General features: G+C 45.6%; 1 protein-coding gene across 1 annotated transcript in view; it reads right to left on the bottom strand.

Moving 5' to 3' along the window:
- The window catches only part of SLC30A5 (solute carrier family 30 member 5), a 238,017-nt gene that overhangs the window by 38,847 nt on the left and 174,259 nt on the right, over positions 1-24,911 (bottom strand). Inside the window, exon 13 of the mRNA XM_086960714.1 lies at positions 13,944-14,160. Coding sequence (XP_086816840.1) covers positions 13,944-14,160 — 217 coding nt within the window. The remainder of the gene's footprint in view (positions 1-13,943; positions 14,161-24,911) is intronic.

The raw sequence follows: 24,911 nt of genomic DNA, 5'->3' as shown, positions 1-24,911 counted from the left end.
ACCTAATGGAAAGAGCTTAATGATGCCGAACCAACCTACCAGGGATGGAGGGCGATTAGGGAGGAGTGTGAGGGAAGATACAGTATTTGCCAGAAGTATCGCTATTGAAGCAAAGTACTTTTATCCTTCAGATGAATACTTCTTCCTACAGGTTCCACATCCTTAAGAATGAGTCCCAAAGAAATATAACCCCTTCTAGAAGGCAGAACTGAATAATGCAGTTAACCAAGAAGACATACAACTCAGCCCTGGTGAAATATGCTTCACTGCAAGCTTTGAAACAGTAATGCTAGGCAAAGATATGCAGACAGTACCAAGTGGCTACCTAGCAAATATTGGCCACTGGGTTGCACCTGCTAAGGGCAGAAGAAGCTGTTCATGGAATGTGCACAAACACAAGCCAGAGGGTCTTTCTTGTCCAAGGTGTCACATATCTTATGCAAAAGGTCATCAAGGGCAAAATAATATGCTCTATCATGGCTTTGTCCTTCTTGGCATCATGAAAAGTCCACGAATATCTGATTGTTCACTCTGTCCTGCCCTGTACAGTCATGGCAGTAATAGACAGCATGCATGGGATCTAGTAACCTTTCCTCATTCTTGGTAGGGCAAGGTGGAGGGAAGGCGGCCGAAGATGTTACACGTGGAAGGAAGATACCCATTCTTTCTGCAGAAGATTGTATCAATGAAGACCCAGGTTTCTGAGTAAAAACATGGATGGTGACTGGACTGACAATGTCGTAATTCACCAACCCTTCAGGCAGAGGTGATTACCACTGTCGGAAAACATGACTCTTGAAGTGTCTTAAACTCTTGGACCTGCAACAAGAAATACTTTTGGACCACTGGTACACATACACAGACTTGGTAACAGTTTGTTGGCAAGTCAGGTTGTTTTCTACAACTACCATTGACAAGCAATTCTAGTTGACACTGCTCAACCTTCACAAATCCAGACAGAGCGTCTGAAGACTGCAATGGAGGATCCAACCATCTTACATTGAAAACAGATCTACTCTGTGTGGGAGAAAACAGGGATTCAACTGTTGAGTTACAACAGTTAGTCATCCAAAATTCCCTTTATTCTATCTGGTATCATAAAAATCAGTTGTGCTTGATCTTCTTGCAGCTTTTGCATAACCTTCGACAGCAGAGGGGCCAGAGGGAATAAATAGAGCATGAAGGGTGACCCTTTGGAGGTAATGGCACAGAACAACTCGCTCTTCCTGTTCAGGGTCATGGCAAAGAGGCCCAGGAAGGGGCATCCTAGTCTGCAAAAGATCATGTTAGCCGCTTCGAGACAATGTTCCCATTCATACTCCATTGGGCGAGAAACAACTTAAGACATCTGCTCATACACTGATGTTGCCCACAACAAGGACTGTCACAGGACTGTCACAGTAGAGATTCCCTAACTGTAGAGCCCACTGTCACAGACATAAGGCCTCCCAAAAGAGGCTCCAAGAACCAACAGTGGGCTTTCCACTGATGCAATGAAGTGTGGTAGTATTCTTGAAATTATTTGATTGATGTTTCCCAAAATAGAAGGGAGAAAAGCCTTTAGAGCAAGGTGGACTACTTGCAATTTTAGCACACTGTTAAAGTCATTGCCCTGAAGAGGACCAAAGGTTTCTTGCCATCATCGCTACAAGGCAAGTGAGACAGGGGAGGATTGAAGGGACAATCCTCCATGGTTATGGATGGGCACATTCACCAATATAGACCTGGGTGGACAGAATGGAAAATCTCTACATTAGCAGCGAGACTCCCCTGATGTTGGAGCCACTGCTGTCTTACGATCCACTTTGGGGCTATAATTCACTACCTGACATGTGGCACAAACAGGATGCACAAAGCTCTCAAGGCGAGCAAGTGGAAGACTTGGGATCTGAACCAGATTCAAAAACATTTAACACAACCTTACTATCTGCAAACATCTGAGGAAGAAAAGCTCTCAATGCAGGTGGTATTCAACACCACACCGATAAAGTTCAGCCTCTCAAAATTGGCAGGATGGGACTTTAGGTTGCTGATGGAGAAGCCCAGGGAATGTTGAAGGGTGTAGGGGGTATGTGATAAGTGCAATAAATCCTACGTTCACTGGCTAGTCCTCCATATACAGGAATACATGAATATCTGACCTAAGTAAAGACGCTACCACATTGGGCACTTTGGTGAAGACTTGTGGAATGGTTGTTATATCAAATGGTTGTATTGGAAATTGACAGTGCTGGGTCCCCACTGTGAATCCAAGGTAATACCAGTACACACAGAGGAGTGGTAAATGGAGATAGTGTCCTGGAGATCAGTGTCCTGGAGATCCAGGGACACCACCTAATCCCCTGCCTTGCTCACCGGGAGCATATGGAACAAGGACAGCAGGCTGTCCAATGAAGACCAAGAGGCAAAGGGAGACAATTACAGTAATCTCTCTGGCCCCTTTGCTCAACATGGCAAGAACTTCTGCGTCAATGAATAAGTAGCGAGTCGTAAAGCACTTCCTCACAGAAGGTGGGCTGACCTCCAGAGAAGAGCAAAAGTCAAGAACGTAGACCTTGCAGAGAAGTTGGAGCAGTCAGGAAGCCTTTGATAAAGCAATTGATGAAAAAGTGCATAACCATACAACTTACAAAACCTGGGAGGGTTGTGGAGGGATGAGTCATTGTAGAGGCTTTCAGACTGGAGATCCATTTGAATATAAAGAAACATGAACTACTGTTGGAATCCCTTAGTTCCACCATTCCCACGAAAGCACTGGTGGGACTGCTGTGAGTTCTTGGCTAGATAGGAAGGTAATGTTCTGTACGATGTAAAGCACACTATCATCCATGAGGGTATCCTTGGAGCTGAACAATTGCTATTATGCTTGGCAAGAGTATGTAGAGAGGCCCTGGGACCGAAGGTACCATTAGTGGAACTGCTTTGCTGGGAAGGCAAAGCCCACCAAACGAACCATAGTCTGGTCATTCTGTTAGTGGAAGGAGTCAGCCTTCTTTCCAGTCTTTTGCTGCTGAGGGGCATTAATGCCACCTGGACATTTTGAACAAGAAACAAACAGCCTGTATAGAGATTAATGAGTTGACATACTTTTTAAAGTTTGACCACCAACGAAAAAATGTTCGTTATTAATTTACCTTAATTGGAACACCCACCTAAAACAAGACACAAGCCTCACAATTTAAAATCAAAAGGTTGGGGTGGATGATAGTTCACCAAAACTAATAATGGCACTATCCCTGTTGGGTTCAGTAAAGGTTTCAGTAATGTAAACCTGAGCTAATCCCCTAGCAGCTATGGCACACAGCAGCCAGGTTTAACTTAAGAAAATGTATGAAGCTTTTAGGAGTATCAAAACTATTGAAAGGTTGAAAACACAATACAATAAAAATCCCACTCAATGATGCAAAAATAGAGAATATTTTAATGAACAAAATTACAAAAGTCCAATAAGGGCAACCAGAGATATAATTTTTTTAAATTTTTCATTAAAATAGCATAAAAAGCAAAGTACGGACCACGGGTAATTTGTTGCGCTAGACTGTGGCAACGATAAGGTTTAAGGCCTGACCGCAATAGAGCATGGGTCAGATACAAGGCCCAGATAGGTGCTGATCAAATAATTACCTTTGGATTTAGAAATTTTCTGGAATAAAGGTGTTTGTAGACAAGTGTTTGGAGGAGAAAGCTGCGAGCTGAACAATGAGTCCGGGTTCGACGGCAGGTTGCTTTAGAATGGAGTTCTGGTCCACTCATATGGGAAAGCGGGAAAGATTTGAGCAGGCAAAGCCTGGCGTTTGTGTCCAGAAAGGTCTTGACGTTAAAGAGTTGTTGAGGGGACAAGCTTGATCCGAGTCGCGGTTCAACTGTGGCTTGCTGAAGAATGGGGTCCTGGTGCAGTTGTTGGGGAAGGCAGGACAACTTTGAGCGGGCAAAGCCCGGATTCCTTGTCGAGAAGGGTCTCGATGTTGATCAGCTTCGGTTCAGTGTCACTTTCGATAAAGGCCTCTATGTTTGGACTTAAACATTTCTGGAAGTTAGATGTCCTGCAGCGCGACAAACCAGCAAGCTGGATCGGACTGGCTATTTAACACCAACAGCTTCAGATTGATGGCGATCCAGGTTTTTTTGCCGGTTCATCGGAAGAAAAGTTGGCAAAAAGCTTTTAAGTCGCATGCTATTGCAGCTTGGGCTGGAAAAGTACACTAATACACCAGCCAAGGGTTCCAGGACCTCAGGACCTCATGAACGGCAATTGGGGCACACAACTCAATTCTACGTCCTGGGTAGAAGTGGGAGAATGTCCAGCCGTTTGAGTTCTATTCACAGATCACAACAGCAAGTGCAGTCCACTTCTGTCTTGCACAGGTCCAATTGTGTTCTGCAGAGGGTATTTAGGGTGTCCCTTTTATGCCTGGCACTAGTTTGTCGAAGTGGGTGATTCCTGGCCCCTCCCCTGACCAACAGGGAAAAAGATCTCAGGGGTAACCCTGCTCACATTTGCAGAAATTCCTGTCTGACCTACTGTAAACAATGCCGCAGTGCTCCGCTGTATCTAAAAACAAGATGGCAGAACCTTTCCTCCACTGTGTAGTGCTCCTGTGCCCAACCTAAAGGTGTGGTCAGGTAAATGAGCAAACCCTCATTTACCGGAAGCTTGTTTCCGGTCCAGGGAAGTCATGGCTTGGCAGTTCGGGCTGGACTGTTCTCATGAGGCACAGACTGATTTGCATATAGCCATGTCTGAACTGGGGTGGCAGAGTGGGCTAAGGAACGGTGATGGATTAAACCCAGATCTTTTGACTGGGTGTGAGTGTTTGATTGATTCAAATGCTCCGTCCATCACCACCCCTTTTTGTACCGCAACCTAAAGGTGTGGGCGAGTAAATGAGCAAACCCTCCCCTATGGTTACTCAAATCAGTTTTGAGGGAGCTTCTTTCCCACTGGGAGTGGTGCTTTATTGGTTAATTGGCCCTCAGGACAATAGAGTAGTCATGCATAGGTGTGAGCTACATATGTCAGTGACAGGGAAGGCATCTTAATTAAGTTCTTGGCCACAGCCCAGATGATCATCCTATCAGGAGAAGGTCAACTCCTCTTCCTTTGCCTCAGCATTGGGAGCCACTTCACATCCATTAAAGAAACCCTTCAACTCTTGGGTGACACTGAACACTCGCAGTGGCATATTTGGCCCAGTCAGGAACATGACAAATTCCTAAAAGTGTCATTTTCAAAATAGTAATATAAAATCTGACCCTTAAGTTGGATTTTAAATTAATTACTATTAACAGGTTCCTTGACTCATTTTGCTAGCTACTCTCAAACTAAAGTTAAGCATTATAACTTGTTATAATGTAACCCAGTGCTTTTCCATGGTAGAGCCAGCTTTGCTATAGTTAAAAAAGACTTTTAAGGTTTTTTACGGCCAGGACATGGAAAATATAAAATACACATGTCCCACTTTTTAAATACCATGTACCCTGCCCTATGGGTATTTAGGGCCTATCTTAGTGGTGATTTAGAAGTAGTAAAAAAGGAAGGTTTAGACCTGGAAAAAGATGTATTCTGTGAGGTAGAACTGGCAGTTTTAAACCTATACACCCAGTCTGCAGGAGCAGGCTTGGAGGCATACTTTGCGTTGTCAATTTAGTGGTGGCAAAATATATCCTACGGGACACTTCTAACTTAGAGGCCCGGGTTACACTTTTGTACCACATAGAAGGGACTGAGAAGTAAGCTAAATATGCCAGTCAAGATTATAACCAATTTCAACATGTTTAAAGGGTCAAAGCACATGCACTGGTGCCTGGTTAGCCCTGTCATATGTGCAGAGTCCAAAAACACACCAGCATCAGTTCAAACAAATGCAGGTGACAATACAAAAAGAGGTATTTTCTTCAACTGATCACAATCTTACACCTCAGACAAAACTAATAAGAATCATCATCATGTGTGGGAGTCTCCTTGGTATGAGTGAGGCCAGGGTTTCAATTTGAGATGAGCACAGCATACATAGATGGGAAGGGCTGGTACGTTCCCCTGTTTGGGAACCTTGACAGGACCAGGTGATGCTGGGCAGCTTGTACGCCCCTAACATGAGACAGACACCATTTTTGGCATCCCTATGCCTATACTCTCTGGCGGAAGAATACACATGGCCTGGATCCTGGGAGAGGACGAAAAGTGCACTGTGGATACAACTCTGGACACTGCCGTATGCAAATGAGCTAATAACACTAAAGGGAATTATTCAAGCTCTTGAGGATAGTTTGCCTACCTCCCAACAAAACAGGCGGCCATTGGCAGACAAGAGGAAGAAATATGCAAGTGTGGTGTAGCAATTGCGCTCTGAAGGAGGCAGAGCGGACAAGTTGCTTGCCTGGCTCATTCCGTCAGAGGATAGAGTAATCCCCACTACTGGGATCAGAACTAGACAGGTCGCTATACCTGAGGAATTCACACGTTTTTATGATGGCCTATGTAGGTGGCACAAGGGAAGATAAGGATTTCTTGGATAGAGGTTCTCCCATGCTTACCAGCCGATGCAGGCGAGGCGCTAAGTTGACTTGTCACTGACGTGTAAGGAGCCATCAAAGATCTAGTGTGAAACAAAACCTCTGGAACAAACAGATTGCCTGCTGATTTCTACTAGAACTACACGTCCCTACTTGCGTCATGCCTAGGGGAACTATACCTGGAGATGCTGGAGAGGGGTGCACTTCCAGCCACCACTAGGGAGGCTCTCATAGTTTCTATCCTAAAACTGGGAAGGGAGCCTGTTGATGTATCCTCCAATAGGCTCCTACCAATGTCAAATATTAACTATAAAATTATCAGTAAAATATTGGCGGATCTCCTGTGCACACCTCTTGACTCTAGTGTAAGATGACCAGAACTGCTTGGTCCCTGGTGGCAATTCCTCCCTCAACATTTGGAGACTATTTAGAGTACTTGAGACCTCTGCCACTCCCTCGCCATGTTCTTCTACCGCAAGATCGCCGATATACAGGACAGCTTCGGCGCCCAGACTCCGCCTCCAGCCACCAAACCAACGCCCCCCACCTGGACCCCATCAGCACTGAAGACACCACCCAGGTCATGAACACCATCCACTCTGACCCCTGCCCTCACCACATCTTCAACAAAGCCGACACCATCATCGCACCCCACCTCCGGAACGTCATAAACAACTCCTTCACGTCCGCCACCTTCCCAGAGAGCTGTAAGCACACAGAAATCAACGCCCTCCTGAAGAAACCCACAGCGGACCCTAAAGACCTCAAGAACTTCCGCCCCATCTCTCTTCTCCCCTTCCCTGCAAAAGTCATCAAGAAGACCGTCAATAAACAACTGACCGCATTCCTCGAGGCAAACGACTCCCTTGACCCATCCCAGTCCGGATTTCGAGCCAACAACAGCACCAAGAACGCCCTCATCGCAGCCACCGACGACATCAGGACCCTGCTTGACAACGGGGAAACAACCGCTCTCATCCTCCTAGACCTCTCAGCAGCCTTTGATACCGTCTGCCACTGCACCCTAATAACCCGCCTCAACAACACTGGGATCCAAGGAAAAGCCCTGGACTGGATCACCTCATTCCTTTCCAACAGAACCCAGAGAGTCCGTCTCCCTCACTTCCGCCCCGCGGCCACCGAGATCATCTGCGGGGTACCCCAAGGCTCCTCACTCAGCCCAACCCTCTTCAATATCTACATGAGCCCCCTCACCGCCATTGCACGCAAACACAACCTCAACGTCATCTCCTACGCCGATGACACCCAGCTGATACTCTCCCTCACCCAAGACCCATCCACGGCCAAAAGCAAGCTCCAGGAAGGAATGAAAGACGTCGCGGAAATGGATGAAGCTCAGTCGTCTGAAACTGAACTCAGATAAGACGGAGGCCCTCATCCTCGGACAGTCCCCATCCGCCTGGGACGACTCCTGGTGGCCCACAGCGCTGGGCGCCGCACCAACACCCACGGACCACGCACGCAACCTGGGATTCATCCTGGACTCCTCCCTCATGATGACCAAGCAAGTCAATGCCATCTCATCCTCATGCTTCAACACCCTGTGCATGCTCCGAAAAATCTTCTGGTGGATCCCCACCGGAACCAGAAAGACTGTCACCCAGGCCCTCGTCACCAGCCAACTGGACTACAGGAACGCCCTATACGCAGGAACCACAGCCAAGCTTGAGAAAAGAGTTCAGCGCATAAAGAACGCCTCTGCACGTCTCATCCTCGACATCCCTCGCCACAGCCACTTATCTGACCACCTGAGAAACCTGCACTGGCTCCCCATCAGCAAAAAGATCACGTTCAGGCTCCTCACCCACGCACACAAAGTGCTCCACGACAGGGGCCCGAATACCTCAACCACCGCCTCACGTTCTACACTCCGACCCGCCAGCTCCGCTCCACCAGCCTCGCCCTCGCCACCGCCCCACGGATTCGCTGAACCACCACCGGAGGAAGATCATTCTCCTACCTGGCCGCCAAGACTTGGAACTCCCTCCTCACCCACCTACGACTGACCCAGGACCATCTCACCTTCAGGAAACACCTCAAGACCTGGCTTTTTGAGCAGTAGCAGCACCTCCGCCCCTCCCTTCAGCACCTTGAGACCCTCACGGGTGAGTAGCGCGCTCTATAAAAGTATTGATTGATTGACTTGCGTAACTGCCAACAGACGTGTACCGAGACATGGTTATTTTCTCAACCTACAAAAAAAGAGTTTGATATGGTCCAGTGAGACTACCTGTGGGCAACAATGGAACATATGGCCATAGGTGATAGGTGGATTACATGTTTCACTATATTGTTCAGATCAAGTTAGCGAACTTTATTTTCCTGTTGCCTACAAGGGGGATAGCCTGGCCTCCTTTTTTTAGCTGCTGAATGACAACGTACCCCCCTTTTTTTTTTTACAGCTCATATCATTAGATCAAGGCTTTTCCTCAAGTGACAAATTTAGATTCAGCTACCATATTGGTAGGAGCATATAGCGGACCCTTAATTAAGGTTTTTGTTCTCCTCCCTTCTCTCTCTGTGAACTTTACTTGAATATGTAAACCATCCAACTTCAATTTTTGAGTTTTAGGCAGCAGCGGTTTCTGGTGCAGGGCGGCGGGGCTCTGCCCCCTTTACTTTTGCCCCCATCACCATCCCCAAATGAAAACCAAACAAGGTTGCTATTGATATTTTTTAAGATACAGGGACTCACCTAAATATGTCATAATTTCTTTCCGTGTTGGGTTCATAACCAAAGCCGCTGACTGACGATAGGCAAACGATTTGCCGGGCTGATGAGCTCCCTGCCCTGAGGCCTGTGAGGTCATCGCCTAGCAAACACATTGCCTAAAGGACTAGTCTCCACCCCCTGATGACGTTGGGGTAAAGTTAGCCGTGGGCGCTTGAGGCGTAAGCCCTGAAGTGCCGTGGCTTTACATCAATCAGAGAATGGAGAGCATGTCTAACCCACCCATTTCCAGCTCGTCACAGGGGTTGGTCCCACCCTGTGACGAGCTGGCAAAGGGTGGGGTAGAGGCTGCAGGCAAACGGGAAGCAGAGAAATCCAGACTGCGCAGTTAGTTATCAGGATTCTTTAAGACACACGGCGCAGACAATGTGTCTGCTACTCATGCTGCACTTTTGCGAGGGACATTATTATCACTTGGGTGTCGTAGGTGCTTTACACGTGTATGGCACTGCACAGCGATGGACTGTCTGGCACAGGCAGACAGGAGAAGAACCCTGGACCCAGTGGCGGCGTGGAGGGTAGGTGGTGCAGGTGCACACTGCAGTTATTTGTGACTCTGGCCTGCGTCGTTAGTATGCAGAGTCCAGATGGGGCCCTGCAGAGTCCCAACCTTGTGAATCACGAGAACAGTGGTTTGTATTTTATGGATCCATCTGTTCCAGAAAAAGTTTAGCAATTGTGTGTGCTTTGGTATTTCAGTTTACCTCTTCGTGCATTTCTCCTCAGTTTTAAATAACAACTGTGAGAACTCAACCCAAAGACACAGCTAATAGAGCTAATGGTTTTTGTACAGCTGGCATTCACACACCTAAATTAAAGTACAATCAATAATAGATTTTAAATAACTGCCATTTTGAACACATATTTTTTAATTAATTTCATCATACGCATGGCAATGGTTTTTGTACTCTGAAGAGTTGTGGGGATATAAAATGTGCCTAAGATCACATATTTTATGTTAGGAAGCCATGATTTATCCATGGTTGCTGGTTTCACTTTACAAATCAGCCTTTAATAGAGAGTATCAGCCTTTCCTTGTATTAAGGCTGTGGTTATTACCTCTTTCTGAATTTTCCAATAGTTTTCATATAATGACTGTGACCTAACCTTAACCTGAAGGCAGCTCTAATGTTGTTTGTTTTGTGCAACTTGCATGCTTGAAGCACATATTTGATTGAAAGTGCTTTTATACGTGAACATTAAGGAAATATTTGGTGAGACATAAGGTTTGTCTAAAATCCCATAATTTAAGTGGGGTTCTAGTTTCACTTTCTACAAATCCGCTTGTAATTGCGAGAGGAAGTTATTGCTAATGTTGCTCAGAACTTGCTCTATAACAATCTGGGCCACTTGCAGGGTTACAACTGTCTTGCCTTTTAGTTAGTGAACTGATGGTTCATATTTTAAAACTCTCATTTCAATAAGCCCCTCAGTGCAGTATTGCAAAGGTAAAAATCAAGGGGATTCTACATATGTTCTAACATATAGGGAAATTAGCAGATTTGATGCGACAGGTGGTCCCCTTGTTTATGGTGAATGTGTTTTTAGGTATGAATGTCATGGGGCCTAATGACACCAAGAAACATTGAACCTTGCTATCGTATGGGCAGTAGAATAGAGCCATAACTGTGGTGCAGTAAAAACGACAACATGTTATTGTAAGTGCACAGAAAAAGGTGATTGGCCTCCCAAAAATGACATACCACGCCCCCATAACTTATTCACCCACATGCCCCATTCCCAAAGTCCAAGCTCAGCCTCACCACACTCAAACTTCCCCAGCCGCCACTGGTTTTAGGTGTGTGAAATTGAAACAGTGCTTTTACTTTGCCTTATGCTTTTATGTAATCCATTGTATGTTTATCTTTCGTGTGTATTTTGCTGCAATGTGACCTCATGCCACTGAGCCTTTGGTCGAACCCTGTAAACTTTACTTGTATATGTAAATCATTCAACTTCAATATTTGGGTTCTAGGTGTGTCAAATCTAAACAGTGCTTTTATTCTGCTTCATCCTTTTATGTAATCAATTGTATTTTTATCCTTGGTGTGTATTTCCCTGCATTATGACCTTATCCCATTGTGCACTTTACTGTCACACAATGTTTTGTCTCTATGCATTTTATCCAAATGTTATTTGATTCCATTCATATTCCCATATCCGCAACCCGTGGTCCTCAGACATTGTGACATTGTCTGTCCATTAGTTGCTGCTACGTTTGTGCATCTTCTTTATTATCTTTGTACTTTTAGAACCTTTTGGCTGAAATAAAGTTTTACTACTACATGGTTCACCCTACTATACACAGCGGCAAGTGCAATAGTATGAATGGGCCAATGCATATCTGAGCCATTTGTACTTCTCAGGGGAGACACGACAGGGCTGTCTCCTGTCGCACATGCTCTTTGCACTCGCGAGAGAACGATTTGTCAGCATAGTGAGACAGAGGGCTGAGAAAGTGGCTTTACTCTGCATGATGGTGAGAACTATCTAGCTTTGTGCTAATGACATCCCTTTGTTCCTTAAAGATGCTGAGAAGTGTTGAGCTAAGCCTAAAGCTGCTCAAGGACCTGGGCAGTATCTCTGGTCTCTGCACCAACTGGTCCATTACTTGTGGATTCCTGATATCCCCTGACCGGAGACACTTTTCCGACGGCAATATCAAGGGCAGGCAAAATTTGGGAGCCCCACACCTTGCAATACTTGGGAGAAAATATATACCACAAGGATGAGGATATGTGGGAAAGGAACCTTGGAAGAACAATGCGCGCTTTGAAAGGCAATGTAAAATTTGGGATTTCACAAAACTGCCTACAGAGGCCTGAATGGGGATGCCCCTGCGACTCTCATATAATTTTGCGAACCTTCCGACATGGCTACCTTAATCCTAGTTCAGAACACAGGACACATTGCTGAGGGAGCTGGAATGGGATGGGGGTAGCCAAGGGGGTATCCAAGACTATACTGCAGCGCCTGCTACGGGAGGGTGGGCTAGGAGCCCCAGACTTAAGACTATACTACTTTGCAGTTGTCGGCTAGACGGCTACAGGAGAACGGAGTTGGGAACCATAGGAGAGGAGAAACAGGTAGGTGTATTGGTCACCTTGCTGCTGAGTCTTAAAATGCGAGCCTCTAAACAGCCTAAACTTCTTATGATAGTATTGTGATGCTTGAAGAAGGTAGGCCGAAGGGTGCCTGGTGCCCGCTGTATGTGCCAGCACTTTCTTGGATGGGCATCTCTAGAGCCAGGGGTGGTTATCTCACAGCCTGGCAGATGGAGACACAGAAGGAGGCAGGCATCCACACAGTGAGAATGGGAAACTCGGTGAATTAAAAAACAGACACTTTGCCAGAGTCCTAGTTCTTGGTCTATCAGGTGGTCTCTGGTGGACCTATGGGGAGCACTCCACAGTGAACTGCTGATGTACAAGTTGCACCAAGTCTTGCTCCCCTTTGGGGGTGGCTGTAAGTTGATATCATGGCTTTACAAATCTCTCCAATATTCGACTAGAAATACATTAACAAAGCTGTGAACCTATTGGGAAGGTGTAATAGGGAGGGAGCTAAGTGACAAGGAATGGGCTGCTGTACTGGAGCACCTATACAAAGTGTTCAGGAACACTAGGTATACATATGCAGAGTTTTAATTTCCTACACACCACCTAACTCACGCCACACAGACTGAACATTATGGCTGGGGCGGACAAGAAGAAATGCCCCAAGTGTGCACTGTTTGATGCAGATTTTATTCATATGACATGGACTTGTCTGATAACAGCACCCCTTTGGCAAGCAATTACTGCTGACCTAGAGAGGACTGCGAGCAGGGCTGACCTTTACACTTTGGAGACATGTGTGTAGAGCCTACACACACACACATGCTGTGAGGTGCAGAGAGTGAGCACCAGAATCCTAGATTTAGCCTAGGTGCTTGTTCAACATGCCAGAGTGATGCGCTGAGATACCCAGTGCAGCTGGTCAACGGAAGATGGAAAATGGGCAACGGCGGAGGGCATGGAAACGCAGGTGTTCTGTAAACATCCAATCACAGACATCTTGAACAACTTGGTGACCTCATTCTCCGACTGCCCCGTATAAACAGGATTGCATAGGGTGCACTTTTATCACAGGCTAAAGAGCAAATTGCTATTGAAGAAAAGTACTCAAACAACAGATGAGGACATGACCCCAACATTAGGACACCTACCACATTAACGGTACAGAAGAAATGAGTCATGCTCCACTCGGTTAACAACATATACACATATACTAGCTGCCTAGTAGATCTAGAAAGTATTTTTACCTTTTGTCTGTTATATGTTTGCACATGTTCACCTCAGTACAAGTTCCCCATATCCTCTAAGCACATACACAAATGGTCAGAACTCCTCTCACACCAGAGCAACATCACACAACAGTGTATATATATTTACATTATATATTTCAGGGAAGATGCTTTATGTGAATGCTGGACAGATGAAATAAACCGTGGATACTGATACTGATCAAAATGTACTGACATGAGGACAATGTTTTAAAAATCAATACAAACATGTTTAAAAATAAAATAAAAGTAACCAACACAGAGTCTGTTCTTGCAGGTACAGTACAAAACCTGCTGTAAAAGGCTCACTCAAACAACTTATCTCCTTTTCCTATTTAATCTAGGATGGCTCACCTCTCATGTTTGCATTCATGCCTCCTCCTGTCGATCCGTGTGAATGTCCATGATGACTGTGCCCATGGTCACTATGGGAATGGCCATGACTGTGCCCATGATGTGAATGGCCATGATCATGAGAATTACAATTTCCTCGAGAAGGTCCATGAGAGTGGGCGTGGCTAAAGGCACAGATACCAACAAGGTTTACTAGCAGCCCTCCAACAGACACTGGCTGTAAATGAGAGAAAGGAAAGTTGTTAAATGTAGAACTGAGAAACATTTCAGAAGTTTCCAGTCTAACGTACCTTCATTCAAGTTTGTCCTAAGTAATGTTTCCCTTTTACTCGTGGTGATCACAATCACCTGTACTAAATGAAACACAAGACAAATACAACTCATTGAACACTCTCATAAAATGTATCCTATATATTCTTATTTTGTTGAAAAGGTTTCACCCTTTATTGATGATCCATATGCAACCAAATCTGCTTTCTTTGGGGGGGCAGATATGGGTGTAGAATGTCCCTCAGTTTGGGTTTAAATGGAACCAGCCTAAAATGGCTGTAAAATAAACATAGTGGCCAAGTGTTACTACCTAAATAACAATATTGCAATCACAGAACGTATCAGTGTACGCTTCTCATTCCATTTCTATTTTCATAAATATGATGATTAAAACATTTGCCTTCATTTGATATTCAAAAACGAAAATGCTTCAGGAAGTGTGATGTGGCCTAAAGATACTCAGGAAATAATATAAAGGTTCATCAGAGTCACTTTTGTAAACACTGCTGCTGCATGCACTTTTGTTACAAGGGGCTGATTTTGCTGCAAAACTGGCCACCAAAAAACAAAAACTGCCCCACCTGTTCAAAACTGGCCCAATGAGAAAATGCCTGGTGGCCTCTACGGCCAGTCAGGCCCTGGTTTGAGAACTTCCACGCCATGAACTTAAAAGCTGAGGGAACGTTCCCTGCAGCTTCTTGCTAGTCGGACAACCCAGCAGTTCTTCAGAGTTGTGCTGAAGGTACTGGGCTCGCTTGCGGAGCTGCTCCAGATGATGCTCATCCCAGTCTAAATTGTTAGGTAAGTCCCACAAGCTCAAAAAGTCAGAGAAGTTGAAGCCTTTGACTTCTATGCGTTAGTCCAAGTCATCCGAAAGGCACAGAAAGGACACAACCCGATGCCTCGTTCCTCTGCGGAGCCTGTGCCTGAAGTTTAAATGTAAAGTGCACGACAGAGGGAAACTTAGAGTTGCCCCCTGAAACTAACTAACAACCCGAGTCCTGACTGAGAGGCTGCCTAGGCTGCCACCCAGCAGACATGTTGCTGGACTCCTGGGTAGAGAGCCATTCGCTCTCATGGGCCTGCAACAATGCTCATCCTGGGGTGAGGTGCTAAGCCTCCTCCCCCTTGATGGGCAGGGGAAGCTTCAAAGGCATGCCGCCTTTCTGAGCCTTTCCAGACCACTTGCTGTACTTAGCAACTGGTCCCCACCAAAGTGAGAAAGGGTGTGTGCCAGCCTCTGCCAACCCCACCCCTCAGGTGGGGGAGGCGAGGTGAAACACAACTCCAGGCTGCCGCTATCTTGAGGATGAGGAGCCCTACCCAATCAGGGCTAGGCTCCTGCCCCCCTCCCACTGGAGAGTGGCAAGCAAACACCTATCCTATGTACTCACCCCAGGAAAGGTACCCATTGGTCCCTGACCGTTCCCTACCTGTAACACCCCTAAATGTAGTATTTAGGGGCACCCTGAACCTTCCTTCCTCAGATCCCGATTTTGAAACAAGAAGAAGAACAAGAAGAAAGAAGACCTGCCGTGCAGTTGCTAACAAGAGGACGACACCAACTGACTTGGCCCCAGCCCTACAGGCCTGTTGCTCATCTAAAGATTGGGACTCCCACGAGCAGTGGTCCTGCTCAAAAAGCAACAACCTCTGGTGCCAGCCAGGAACCGCGAATCCAGCACACTCTGCACCTGTCGAGCCCGGCCTGTGCCTGAGTGAACAAAGACCACAAGGACGTTCCCCCGCCGACTGTGACCCAGAATCCATAACCCAAGGACCCTCCTTGACGCTCCTGCCGATGCCTGCAGCCTCACAACCAGGGACACCCCAACCTCGACCAGCTGAGGGTAAGATTTTCCAACACCAAAAGACACCCCTGCACCCGGCGCCCCACAGCCCCCTGTGCCCAACTCCTGGGTGTCTACCCATCCTACAGCTTCCCAATTTACCTCTCGGAGTGGTGGTCGCACCTGAAGAATCTTTGTCCCCGAGCCTGCAGCCTTTGTTCATCTTGCAACTTTCCTATTGAAATACATTGGGTGCCCGAAGGCCCAAAAGCACCATGCACCCAGCCGCCCGAGTGCCACTGGAAGTGCAGCAACTATCCTACACTACTTCCCCACTTGCCCAGTGTAAGTGACCAGGAGTCCAGCTCCACAGCCGCGTTGTCTGCCTGCTAGCGGCCACCAACCAAAGGCCCCCTGCCCGCCATAGGCTAACATTGGGCCTACTCTCTCAGTACCCGGCTACCCCTGTGCCGCTGAGGGTGTTACAACTGTACCTACCAGACCCTGGGAGACCCCGGAGTCTTACAGCAGAACCGTAACTCTGCCAGTCGAGTACTTACCCAAAATACCGATAACTTGATTTTCTCCATAGGGTAACATTGGCTGGGTTTCACTTGGAAATTCTTCTACGTGTCGAGTTTTGCAACTTTGAAATATTCCTTAAAAATCATCCGATCAACGAAAAATAATTACTCACCTGTTACCAGAAGAGATCCCAGTGCTGGGTCTTTGTGCCCAGCACTGACCTTCAAAAGTAATTACAACTATGATTTCCCGATAACCTGATATCCTCCCATAGGATAACATTGCTTGTTTTTGACCAAAATGTCTTTTAAGTGTCGATTTTCAAAACATACAAATATTCCTTAAAAATCGCCTGTGTAACAAAAACGATTTCTTTCAACTGTTTACTGGAAATGCACCAGGGCTGAATCCAGGATCCAGCCCTGAGGAAGAAAACATTTGTAAAGTGATTTTATTGCATTTACTTAAAAACTCCCATTGAGCTCAATGTTATTATTATGTTAAATTATGTTGCATATTTCAACAATTGTATCTATTGCATTCAAAAGTCTATTGCTCATTGAAAGTATTTAATTGCAAAATCTCATTCTGAGAAAAGTATTTTTATACCTACTTGTGGTTCTAAAACAAAACAGCAATATATTTTTATATACAAAACAATTGGCCTCAAGTTCAGAGTTCAGTTCTTGAGTGTGTGAGACCATTTGCTGACTGAGTGTGTACAACAAATGCTTTACACTGTCCTCTGATACTGCCTTACTGCTAGACCAAGCTCCACTTTAGAGAGTAAGGTTATATCTAACTTTAACCTCTGCCAAACCTCTGGAGACTGTGGACACTGTACCTTACTTTGGTGCAGTATATACAGAGCCACTTTCTTACAGTGGGGTCTTAAATGGGGAATAGCGGTACAAATGAGGGTTCAGACAGCTAAATAAATGAGATGAATTGAACAGGGAACTAGAAGAATGGCAGAGTAATAAGACAGCAAGCAAGAGAAGAGTGGAGTCCTAGAAGTGGATCGAGGTTGTGAATGTGCTACGTAGGGGTGGTTCTAGACTTGGTATCTTTGTGATAGATGCTGTAACGTAAACAGCAAAAGTACATTTTCTCTTTGTTGTCTAGCTGCTGAACTGCTAACTGTCTTTCCTGAGAGGTTTGCACTGTTAGCTGTTTTTGACCTTAGTATCTTCTAAAGCGTTGGGTCCCAAGCTTTTCAGAACCACAACAAACTTTCGCAGCCCACCTACCTTTAATGGACATGAGGTGGCACGATTTTTTAAGGTAACTAAAGCATCGTGTTGTAGTGCATTTTCACTTACAAGACAGCATTCTTTCCATTGAATATGCCACTAACTGCCCAGACACACAGTCGTACTGATAAAACTATATAGCACTAAAATGATATTGTACAGAAATCTGTTTTCTGTGAATATATCACTTGTCCATCACCAAATAAAGTGGCCTGATTTGTTTTATCTTATCACAATTTGTTTCTAGCACACTTCAGAATTACAAAATAAATTGTGCTTCATCTTTGCTTTCCTTATTGCTGAATGCAAACAGTTAATTTAGAGGTGCAGACATATTGTTGTATGCAAAAAACTATACATACTAAACACTTTCATTTCACTCTCCCCATACCCAAGCAAGATTGTCACATAATTCATTTTAAGAACTCCTCTCAATTTGCAGTTAGGAAAAAAGCAAACACCTATCCTATGTTAAAAGAATAGGAAGCAATTTGTCAGAAGACATTAGTCTGACATTTAAACTCTCTTTGAAGCACTAGAAAATGTGACAAGATAAATAAAAAAATTTAAAGACACGTTTATTTATTGCACAGACTTTCCCAACAACCGTAACTCTGGTCGCTTAGATCTGCAATTTGGGGAAACGCTAATCAAAAGGGTTCACCTCTTTAAATCCCTTGCTTTGCATATGACTTTTTTCCAGCAGAAGAAAAACTTCCTTCCTGACTGCCTGGGGCTGAAAGCCTTAGCTCTGTGGTCCTATTTAAAGTTTAGCGATATTGCAGGATGTAACCTTATACAGCATCCAGAGCAATAGGAAGAGCAGGCAAATGCAACACAACGGACAGACTCCTAAGCCTGGGGATGAGTTTCCAGCCTACATCCAATACCTATTACTGATGTGAGGGAATATGGGCCTCATCAATATATCCACTTCAAGCAGCAGAAGAGCAGGCTTTCTTTGGACCCAGTAAAACTACCTTCTCATCTCCATATGTTTTCTTGTGTCCATTTTTAAGACAAATCTGCCATGCACGGCATGGACACGCTGTCTAGATACACCTGCTCCTTCAACTAGTCACCAGTACATTTGAAATATCCATTCCACATATATGCCTTGCGTTGGCACAAAATGTATCCGTCTCTTGAGTAGATGTGGCTTAATTATCCACTGTCAGACGAGGGCATTTAACCTGTAACCTTGACTTACTCCCAATTAACCTAATTGTGGGATCTTGGCAAGTGTTTAATTTTCCTGTCCCTCCATTTCTTTATCTCCCAAAATCGGTACCACTTAGATAAAGACTGACCCCCTCTGCTAAGCACTTCCTAAATTAATAGTGTGTTGATAAAACACAACAGGATAACTGGGTTTAATGATAACATAATTAGTGTTTGCATAAGGCAGTAGGGATTAAAAAAAGGGACTTGCTTTTCATTGTTCTAAATTAGATAAAAATGTGAGCTACTGGGATAACTATTGTGAATTTGGTTTCTTGTTGCTTTGGAACTGCCGGAGTTCCATCATATTCTCCTCGGTCATTAAGGAAATAAAAGGAGCCAAGAAGCAGCATTAGAGCCCCTGGTGAAGACTGTGCTGTGGTGTTTTGTAAGGGTGCTACAACTTTGAGTTCCATCATACTAACCTTCTGCGCACAGGAAATGAAAGGCTAAGCTACTTTGGGAGTTACCCTTTCACAGCCAACAGCTTCCCAGAGCCTACCTCCGAAACGGGTTTCCTTTACCATGAGAAAGGAAAACTGTACCGGTGGAGTGGGCTCAGAGCCTTCTCATGCAATTGCAGCTGTGATTGCAGTGATCGCCATCCAACCAGTCACAGGCTCTACACAACCAGCCCATGGTTCAGACTTCCTTATTAGTTGCGTCAAACAGTGGTACACGCATCTGTAATTCTAATTGTACTCATACAGCGCTTACTACTCCTGACAAGGCGTTAATGTGCTTTTCCGTGAGTAGCACGCTGGTTAGGAACCTAAGGTGAATAAGTAGAGGGACATGTAGGCTGTTATTGTGAGTGATGGACATGTGAGGCTGTTAGTTGGATAAATAGGTTAAAGAATGGACAGAAAAGGGAAGACTTTTTCGAAAGGGTTTTTTTTGAGCTCATAGTAGTAAAAGAGGTTTGGGATGAATCAGAGAGTAGGGGATATTTTGAAAGAGGAATAGGATACGTCCTAGAGTAGAAGTTTGAGGGAATAGTTACAATTTCTTTCTCAGCAGTGGGAGGCAAATTTGTCTAGGCATTCTGTATTTATTGTCAACTTGTTATTTGGACAAAATGAGCATTAAACTTTTTACCCCTGAAAGAAATCCAGATGTTACGGGCATAGGGCAATTACAAATTACACACCACCAGCAGTAACAATCTTTCTGGTGAATACTCTATCTACTTGTAGATTCCTCACCTGTAGAATTATCCCAGCCTGCATCCGGAAACTTCAAATCTCTAAAGCCGTCAGTAGGAGACTCTGGCTTTGTATTGACACTAAGTGATGTCAGATTATGTTGCCAAAGCGATATAGGACCTTACCCATACAACAAAGTCTGTTTCCATCTATTTTTTCCAACCCTTTGAGGAGAGTGGGTAGTCTAGCATCAACATTAAGTAGTGCAGTACCAAACTTGAATTGAGACATTATTAACTTATATTACATTACTTACATTATTTACTACCCTCCATCAAACGGGGAATTTCGTAAGAATGATGAGGAATCTACAGGTAGAGTGTCCACCATAAAAATGATTACTGTAGGTTACTTTTGATGGATACTTCCACCTGCAGATTGCTCACCTGCACAATAGATTTCAAAGCAGTACCCTTTCCAGGAAGATGATTGATGGAAGGATAGGAGAAGATGTCCCGTAAAATGATCAAGCGAAATGGCCATTCCCTACGCACTTCGGAATTTCCTTTAATGCTTAGTGAACATGTATTGGAAAGCCCTTGTAGCAGTTTTGCAAATCTCTGCAAGAGTAAGATCTCTGGCGAGAGCAGAGGTTGAAGAACTAGCCCTTGTGAAATGAGCTTTGATCCCTTCCCAAAGAGCCTTGACACAAAGGGATGTGGAACCAGGGCCATGACGCCAGGCCGCAGACAGCATGGCAGACCAGGCCAACAGCACAACGACCCCCGATTAGGAAACCCCGTGGCACCACCAAAGGCACTCCAACCATCTAAAAGGAAATTGCACCTGTAATGTACTTAAATGCCAGGAAGAGCAGAGGCCCGAAGCGACTACAACTTCCAAGCACAGAACCAGCTATATAATAGCTACTACCACCCCACCTAGGGTATGTTGGTCCCAACACATGGGAACCCTCTTAAGAAGAAACTTCTGCAGCAGAGGACAACTGAAAGAACCACAGAAAAAAACCCCACATATGGCTTACAAGCCATAAAAAGAAAAAAAGGACAGGAGCCCTGATCTCAGGGCCACCTGGTACAGACAATTCAAGCAAAAAACACAGCAAAAAGGGCCGGCCAGCAGCCAACAGAGCCACAGTCCCCCTAAAGAGGACTCTCAGGCACATGAATCACACGAATCACACAGATCACCCAAGGGGGGCGACTCGCCCCAAAGAAATATCAATAACAAATCAACAAGTGTTCCTGAAGGAATAATTTAACACTACTTACAATTAGTAACTTGTCACAATAGTGAGCATGAAATCACAATACTCAAGACATTTGTATCAAAAAATATATTTTCTTTTTATATATCAATTTTTCTTTCAAAACATATACTTTTTTATATTGTATAGATATTGTTTCACATATCCATTCATATACGGCAACAAAAATTGTACTGCGTTTTTCTCAGCATGTGCAGTACGTTATTGACACTTTTTAGACGTTATATGGGCAGTATTTACAAATCAACCATACATACATTCATTTACAACTTAATACATTGCTTAATATTCATTCAATGAAGGCAATATATACAAAAAAGCGTCATTAGCGCCAACGTTTCGGTCTCATATAGTCATTCCACGAGACCATCGTCAGGACATGAGTTGCACCATGAATTGCGACTTATTCTAGTCACCAACTCTTCTGCTTCAATTCTAGTTAGCTTTAAGCAGTACCGAAAGCCACAAAAGTTGCCCTCGCAGTGTTTGTGTAAAACAGAAGAATACACCTTGTCCGCCCTCTTTCGACAAGTTATAAATTGTAAGTAGTGTTAAATTATTCCTTCAGGAACACTTGTTGATTTGTTATTGATTATACCCAGTTCCTTGGGACTATTGGGTTGCCCTATTGTTGTTTCACCAAAGAAATATCAGTTCACAAAAAACCTTATCAACCCACGGTTCACTGAGGGGGAGGAGGAGGTGGAGGAGGTGAAGGCCGAAGCCCGTTCAAAAATGGCCGAGTCTGCCGAGGCGTGGAACAACAGAGTTCCAATTAATTTCAATTATTTATTTAAATATGATTTTGGAACTCCTTGGAGATCCACATATTACATAGTGACAAACAAAATATAATAAAATGAAACCATATGTAAACAACTTATACTAGCAAAGAATATACAAAGTTAACGTACCATTCGGCTAATACAATTCTAAAAAACATTTGAAAAAATTAAAAATTCTGTTACAAAAAATTTCATTTGGAGGACTAAAGATAGCATCTATCAGAGATCTTGCAGATAAAATACCAAACTGAACACATACAGGCTTTACCCAGAGACGGCGATAAGCCATTAATGCTGGACAAACTAGCAGGACGTGTATAGAGTCTTGAACTGAGACATTGCAGAAGTTACATACATTAGATATGCCGTGCCATTTGGCCAACAACTTATTCAGGGGAAGGAGATCCTGCCTAAGAAGCAGCCAAAAACGGCGTAAACCGTGGGGTATGTTCCAGGAAGCGTAAGGTTGTATTTGTCTCAATAAACAAGAATCAACAGCTTGCGTAACCCCCTTCTTTTGTATAATCAAGTTGCGATCCCTTTCGTAGCTTAGCTTCCATGTGGTTTGTTTTAATGTTAATTTTAATTGGTGCATAGAAAGGTCTAAAAGAGTGGCTTCCTCCAAGTCCAAGAGTGTAATGGCCTTTCTGCAACAGAGTTCCATTGAACGGAAGATCCACCAGCCGCTCCCAAACATTTTCCGGGAACACACTGTCCCGAAGCCAGCATGGCGGCGACGGGCAACCGAGGAGCCTCCAAGCAACTCCGATATGTCCAGGGCGGAGTGCAGAACAAACGCTGCCAGCTCGCCGTCATCCAGCGCATGGCGACGCAAGTCCACACCAGCACCCTCCTGGGAAGCTGCAGATCCAAGGGACTCCGCCAAGTCCCACAAACAAGAGGTGGCTCTAGCCAGTACGCATAGGGTGTTAAGGGCCCTCAAGGCCGCACTGGTCAAGGCGACATAATTCGCCCCCAGGAGTCCAGTCAGCGGGCCTCCGGTGATGGTGGAGACCATCACCGGAGGCCGGGAAGGGAAAAGCATTCTGCAAAAGGGACCCACTGGCAGAGGGGTGGAGAGACAGACACACCAGGTCACGGGGCCCTGGAAGGTGCCGGTGCAGAAGGTGCTGTGGCACTGGATCCCCTGTGGCAGGGCGCTCCAAGCTCCCATCAGAGAAGAAAGGAGCAAACCTTAAAAAAAAAAGCAGCAGCTCCCTCCCACCAGACCCCTGGTGAAGGACCTCCAAAAGATGATCCGCAGGTAAATGGGCAGCCAGATCACCCATGCGAAAATCCCCACAGCCGTGGAAACAGCGCGAGTTAAGGCCGCACCCGCCTCCGTAGGGCCCTGCGGCGGGGAAAACAGGTCCTCCGTTGGCGACGGCTGCAAGCTAATGCGGCCATCCCCTAAGCCAATCGGGGTGGGGAAGGGCCAGCCCCGGAAGGGAGAAAGAGGCGCCGAGGAGTGGGGGACCTGAGGCTCCTCTGGCTAAAACCGCGGCTGCGGTGATGGAGAGGAGCCGTCCTTGAGGTGCTAGAGGGCGCACTGCGGGATGGCTGGCTGAGAAGGCAGCTCCGCCGTACGGGCTCATGATCGGCCTAATTTGCTGAGTTTCTGGCAGTATCTGCGAAAAATAAAGTCAGCGCGTCTGATCGGAACCTGCCAGGCACCTAAAGATGTAGTGAAAGCAGTCACTCCCTGGCACGTGGAGGGAAAATCGGCGAGTTTACTTGCCACAGCACCCGGACTGCAGACCGGTAAGATGGCGGCCGCCACACTACACTGAGGAACTTTCAAATGCCCCGACAGCATAAGCACTAAACCGAGCTTCATGTGCCGCAGTGTACACAGTTACGGGAGGAAAGACATATCGTGCTTTCTAAATAAGGGGAAAAACAGCACATTTGAAGACTACTACCCTACTCAGGCACAAAAACGGAGGAAGACTGACCTAAGATGGCAGCCCCCTGCTTGACGGTTAACGTACGGGCTGAATAAGCGCGAACACTCAACACAGGCTCTGTACGCCGCCGTGCCCCCCGACTGACACGTCCGATATGCTTTAAACAGAACGACCTCCAGGGACACTGGCTCGATGGTCTCGGCGAGTGACCCCACAGCACTGCGTTAATGGCGGCCCCCTGACTTGCACCACTGCTATGCCACGCGCTAACGTAGTTACAGACTCAGAGGTCCATAACGCCAGTTTGTTACACCCCAATGTGCTCTGCTTTCATGACGGTGGGCATAAAACGGAACCTGGCAGAAATTGAAGGAGGATAACACCGCTGCAGACCTGGGGAGTCCCTATGCTGATGGTAAAACGTGCTGCTTGTCCTACTAATCTAATACTTACACTGCGGTCCCTGTAATGCACCTAACTGTTGAGTTGCCCACGTGCAGAAGCCAACACTTCTAAACTGAGGCATTGTGGTAACCGCTCCTCTCTGACACCGGTAGTGGGCCCACAGAAGACCTATCCTGCTCACAATCGCCGTCACTACAGGGATTGACACCTTGCACTGAGCGCTACTTCCAAGAGCACGCACTGGATCATTGCACGGGCCTAATTAAAACATCGGCGCCTCCGAGAGCATCATACAGCTTAGCTGGCTGCACCACCAGCGCGGGGAGACGGTAGAGGTACATGAGTGGGCAACGCATGTGGCGACATTGGGGCACAGGAG

Source organism: Lissotriton vulgaris, chromosome 3_1, assembly GCF_964263255.1.
Source record: "Lissotriton vulgaris chromosome 3_1, aLisVul1.2, whole genome shotgun sequence".
NCBI classification, from domain to species: Eukaryota; Metazoa; Chordata; class Amphibia; order Caudata; family Salamandridae; genus Lissotriton; species Lissotriton vulgaris.
The sequence above is the reverse complement of the archived record's forward strand: the minus strand, read 5'-3'. Positions and strand labels throughout refer to the sequence as shown.